This window comes from Lissotriton helveticus, chromosome 4_1 (genome assembly GCF_964261635.1).
Source record: "Lissotriton helveticus chromosome 4_1, aLisHel1.1, whole genome shotgun sequence".
Classification (NCBI taxonomy): Eukaryota; Metazoa; Chordata; class Amphibia; order Caudata; family Salamandridae; genus Lissotriton; species Lissotriton helveticus.
In genome coordinates this window covers 1,219,199,288-1,219,205,287 of record NC_136063.1, presented here as the reverse complement: position 1 = coordinate 1,219,205,287, position 6,000 = coordinate 1,219,199,288, and the positions used below count along the sequence as shown (strand labels likewise).

At 44.1% G+C, this 6,000-nt stretch overlaps 1 protein-coding gene across 2 annotated transcripts in view; it reads right to left on the bottom strand.

Annotated features, from left to right (window-relative positions):
* Positions 1-519: 519 nt before the first annotated feature.
* Positions 520-6,000, bottom strand: part of LOC144829052 (NFX1-type zinc finger-containing protein 1-like) — a 1,360,324-nt gene continuing 1,354,843 nt past the window's right edge. For both annotated transcript variants that reach the window (XM_078687796.1, XM_078687797.1), the window contains exon 18: positions 520-4,427. In XM_078687796.1, the coding sequence (XP_078543922.1) occupies positions 2,163-4,427 (2,265 nt within the window). In that variant the 3' untranslated portion in view covers positions 520-2,162. The remainder of the gene's footprint in view (positions 4,428-6,000) is intronic.

The following is a 6,000-nucleotide window of genomic DNA, read 5'->3' as shown; positions in this document are numbered from 1 at the left end:
TCCATGAGAGAGTATTGCCGGTCTTCTGCGGCAAGATATATAAGGAAACAAGCGTTGGCATAGCCAATAGGTCTCGCTTTTGGGACCTTATAAGTATTTAGTTATGCAGCACAATATCCGTGGTGCAACAATATCAGCTGTTGCATGGCTAAACACTTATAAGATCCCAAAGGCGAGACCTATTGGCTATGCCAATGCTTGTTAAGATTGCTTGAGCTCTGTCTAACAGCAAAGGTTGTCTCTGTTAGGCCTAGAAAATATGGGTAAGGCTCTTCATTGTCATTTATTACTTGTGGAAAACTGTAGGAGCTGGTGAAGCTATAAACGTGAATTTTCTGGGGCACAAAAACAGTGACTCACTAGACCTCATGTTATTCATAATTATTGTATATTAAAACAATGAAGCCTTGCAAAAACTTGCATCTTGTACATGTCAATATGTCTACTTGTAATCTTGGTCCCATAAAACAATCTCCCAGGATTAAAAATTAGAGAACAAATAAACTAAAAGTCAACAACTTTAATCAGTACACACTGGAATGTTTTGCGTTTATTGATATTCATGAAATGTACTGTGCATAATAATTAGGTTATCATAGCAAAGTGCCCTGTATTTTTTTCTAAACATTACATTATTTGATCTTCAAGATGCAGACATTTGGAGTTTTACACAATGGCAATCTATACAGCTTTTTGCAAGTTCTAACTTCGAAAATATTTTGAAAGGAAATTGTGTCAAACTTTCCTTTTCCTCTTTAGCACTATAACGGGCGTATTCAATATATTTTAATAGCGAAAGATATTTTAGGATTACAAATCAAAAGTACATGGGAAGTGCAGCATCTCAATCATTAGATCAGAAAGTATATAAATCATACCAACATACAGAATCATAGGAATTTAAGAAACACACACACACACACCGGTTACTACCCTGAATCTTATTGATGGAATGGGGAACTGTCATTCACATCATGTCACGTTGATTACTTTAACTAATTCCGCTGTCAGGCATTTATACAAGATACTAAGTAACGCCTAGGAAGGAATGGTTGTGGATCTAAAGCTTACTCGGATACCAGACAAAAATAAAAATAGAGGTTAATGGTCAGTGACTGATATGAAGTTGCGACAGGTGGACAAGCATTCTGTTTCATATCCTGCCCTCTCCACAGTGTCAATAATCTCATATTGATGCTCCCTCAAGATGTCCTCCTACCCCTACCTTAAGCATAAAATAATGTTAAACATTCCACAAAATTAGGAGTCTGACCCTCCTGAAGTAAGTGTCTGATACAGTTCTTCAGGTACACAATGTTGCAGCAAGATATCTTCAATGCTGCCACAGCAGCTGTTCTGCAATTATGCTGCACATTTTCAGATTGCTATTATTCATCATTCCTTGAACCTATTAACATGTTTATGGTAGCATAACCGTACATGGTTTTATACACTTTTATTGAACCTAGAGACTAGAAAACCCCCTCCACTGCTTTTAAATGATAGGAATGAAAGTCCAACATTGGGATGCTGGTACTGAGTATCAAGTAATATGTACGCGTTTCTCGCCCTTCACGACTTACCATCAGGCACCTCTATGAAAAGGCTAACTAATACCAGCGATAGTTCGCAATAAGTCTAAAAGCAATGATCTGTAATATCAAAGTAGGATCCAAAGAAATAGTGCTTTAAACACCTGTCCTTATAGAGATATTTAACATAATATAGCTCGGAAAGCCAAAACATTCCGGGGCTTATTTACAAGGCCCTTGCGCCGCCCGTACGTCACTTTTTCCCATGAAAAGGTCACGCAGTGATGGCGCAAGTGGCTTGTAAATAAGCTCCTATATGTCAATTTCCCCTGCCAGTACTGGCTTTTTTCCTTCTAAATCTCTTTCTTCACAATCCTTTATTCTTTATCTCTTTCTCTGTAGCTCTCTTCTCTTCTTCCCCTCTGGAAATGAGGCTAACTGCAATTAATCTAAAGGTCTAACCTAAAGGGACAACGTTTCTGTTATTTACTTATTTGTTTATAATAACGGCAGCAATATTTTATTGAAGAATGTTATGTATACAAATCTATTCCACACACCTTTCCTCAATTACTTACTCAGATGGGTGCAATTTGAGAGATCAATACAGGTCTTTCTTGCCTATAGAATTTATAATGTATTATTTAACTCCACTGAGTTGTCATCTTGATTATTTATGGAAGAGTCGCATTGTGGGCAAACAGGCGCCTTGAATTCGAGCTTCTGGGAGCTGTAAATATGCCCGTTAGCGCACTCGTGCCATCGATCTTGCCTAAGCAGGTTTGTGTCAAGTGTATATTTGTCATGTTGTATCGAAGACACGAGCTCCAGCTTTAAGGAAAGGGGTTTGATTTTACTTTGATACCTGTAGAAAGATTGAAGCTTCGACATGAAGAGAGAGTCAGCTGGCAGCGGGGCTCCTGCGTGCCGAAGCTCGGTCAACTGAGCAATACTGACTAGCTCATCTTGCTTCCCTAAAATATCTGATTTACTAGTGGCATCTTCAATGAAGTTACTTAGACGTTTAATTTTATCTTCCACTTCCCGCTGGTAATGTTGAGGTAGCTGAGCTGCTGCTTCTTTAATACTCCCTATCTTACACAAGCTGTTCAGCTTCTCACTGATGAGAAAAACGTCACGTATGGTGACCTGGGGTTCCATCAGCTTTTCAAGGACTGCATCTGCCCAAGCAGAAAACTGCAAAACGTTTTTATTGTCGGCTAGGAACTTTTCTAGCTCGTGGACCCATGACTGTACAATCATACTCTTCACAGTTTCAACGTCAGAGAGCGCCTCCTTGATTTTCGAGCCATACCGTAGGTTTTGGCGTATGGGGACTAGGCATTTGGGGCAGGTTTTTAGCCTGACGACGCCATCGGTTTCCTGCTGATTCATCCACTGGGTGAACCCAGAGACTTCGAAAATATGCCGACAATCCCTCAGCTGGATAAAGCGTGACTCCGGGTCGGCTTCTTTTCCAAACCATAATTCCCTTACCTCCTCGGGGTTGCACTCCCTGCATAGGCTGGGGCAGGGTTCACCACAGAAACCAATGCAGGGATGCCCGCACGCGCGCAGTTTTTTGCCGCACGGCATGTCACAGGGCTCGCGGTCACAAGCTTCCCAACAGAGCTTAGAGCAGGCGGCATGTGGGCACTTCCACCCGCACGGATTGGTGCAGGGAGGGCAAGGTTCACTGCACTTGCCTGAACATTTCCTGTGGAAACATTTGTTCTCACAGACGCGAAGGCAACAGGCGCAATTTGTAGAGCATTTACCATTACACTGGTGAGAGCAAAAGAGAACACGGTCACACTGTGCAGCGCAGGCAACGTGCAGTTTCCCTTGAGCACACTCGCTGCAGCTGCCGGAACACACGTGACCACATGCCAACACTTCAGGACACTTTGCAAAGCAAGGGATCTTTTCACCTCTCCGTTCTGCTTCCTTTTGCCTGTGGCACACGACTGACCTACTGTGGCCGCACTCCAATTCTACCTTAACAACCGCTGGACAGTCCCGGGTGCAGGAGTTCCCACAAGTGCGTACACATTTGTGACCACAGGAAAGCATTTTCACGCATGGTTCTTGACAAATAAAGGTGCAAGGTTGCACAGAACAAGGAACGCTTTGAACATGTCCACACTTTGGGATTTTCTTTTCCATCAGCACCATGCAGCTTCCACAGTCTTGGAAACAGATTTTCTCACACTTGTGCCCTTCATCACACAGGATCTTTTCACAGGGTTTCCTACATTCAAATTTTCTGTGCTCTGGATCATAAGGGTGGCACACCATTGTGCAAGCATGGCCACATTCAAGGCGATACTCGCATGCTTCAAGGCACCCTCCTTCAGGAGCGCTAGCAAAATCTTCTGCCTTTGATACATAACAAATGTTCTTTGGGTGGTTTTCACAGCACAGCTTCAATTCTTTTCCTATTTGGCCGTTTGACTTGAGTATCTCAATGATATTTTCCCATAGTGGTACCTTGGAGAGCATCTGCATATTTCCAATGCAAAATAAACCTTTTTTGGCCCTTGACAACGCCACACAGACGCGGTTTGGTATCGACAGAAAGCCAACCCTACCTTCAGGATTACTTCTCACTAGCGAAAGGATGATGATTTCATTCTCTTCCCCTTGATACTTGTCCACCACACACACTCGGACACCCTCAAACTGAGCCCTGGGCATCAAGCTCTTCAAGCAGAACAGCTGTCCACTATAGGTGGTGAGCACGGTGATCTGTGAGGGCTCGTAGCCCTGGCATATGAAGTAACGACAAAGGGCTTTGACAAAGGCTGCTTCATGTGTGTTCTTGTGACTTTTCCCCTCTTGGATGTGTTCTTCGAATTGATCATGCTCCACAAAGAACAGGTTCCCAGCAACTCCCTGGAAAAAACATAGACACATTTTAAACATTGTGGTAATTTTGATGATGTAACACATTCAACTCATTGTCAACACGCTCCAAAAAAACACGGGACTGGGGTTTTAGTGGGAGACACTGGAATCCACAGAACTGATGAAATGGAAAGGCACAAGCAGTTAACATTAAACAAAGGTGTCAGATTACTTCATCTAATTTGCTTCTCTTCTGTGGTGCCACCTGTGGGAATTTAAAATTTTCATAAAGGAAACATTTGTTCCAACCACAAACACAATTACGGTACCTCCATATAAAGATTATAAAAAATGCATGTGCAACAGACACCGCCCAAACAAAAGGGCTATTTATTCAAGATCTTCTCTAAGCATGTACTTGATGCACCCCCAAAAGCACTTAAGTAGTCACTGGTGACGCTCCATAAAAAACACCAAGGTAATTTGGCATAAATTGTGTGAACAGTATATCTGTGCATCAATGGCGACTCTTCCAATGGTATATGTGGGCTGGCCCAAACGAGAGGTATATTTAGGCTGCCCTACTTTCAATATTTATTTTTGGTGGTTTTCAGTGGTATTTTCTTAGTGTTTTTCAAACCTTTTGGAAACAGTGCTTATCAGTGTCTACTCTGCTACCTAAACCGCACCCCCACGACAAAAAGTGTTTTCCATTGTTTACAATACGTTTATTTACACTGATTGTTATAAGACACATATTACTTCAAAGGACAAGTAATGCAGGTAATGTGTCTTCCCATAGGCAGTGTGCCCAATGGACTTATATTAGACTGTTTTAAGCATAGAAAATCGGTGTATTGCACTCTCACTCACATCTCATTACCCCTCCCACATTTCATTACCTCTCAAACTTACTCTATCAGATCTCAGGTTTGCAAGACTAGTAACGGATTAAAAAGTGAGTGATATATGGGGGGAGGAGCCAAGCGCCGGAGCAAGATAGCCGCTTGAACTCCCGGCTCCGCCGCCGCCGTCCCCGTGACCCCAAATCCTGCCAGTAATCCTGCCCTGAGCCATATGTGAAAGAAGCAGTACCATAAGCGGTGCCGGTAGCTGAAAACCCAACATTTGTACCTCGCATAGACTCGGAGATATTGACTCTGCTCGCTGGGGCCTATCTGCGAGGTTCACACTGGGGACTCGAGTGCCGGGGAAGCGGCAGCGGCGTAGGTAGAGGTCGGCGACGCGGACCGGAAGTCGCCGGTCGGAGCATCGCCATCCCCTTGCGGTGGCAAGGGGCGTTCTCCCCCCCCCATTCCAGTGTGCCCATATTTCATCAGTGGCCGAGCGCTGGGGGACCTGTGACAGAGCTGCAGTTACGGAGGTCACAGCGGAATTTGAGCAATATCGAACCCCCGGGGGTCGGCGCCCAGAGGCACGCGGAGACATCGGACTTCACTTTGTCCCCCGAGTGCGAGAGTGGGGAAGTTTGGCCACAATTGGGATCGGGCAGCCTCGGTGTTTAATGGGCATCAGCAGCACCATATAGGAGGAGGCGCCGCCCGGCCAGAGACACAGGCTGCATGACAGGGAGTGAGCTGCTAAATATTTGCCTCCACGA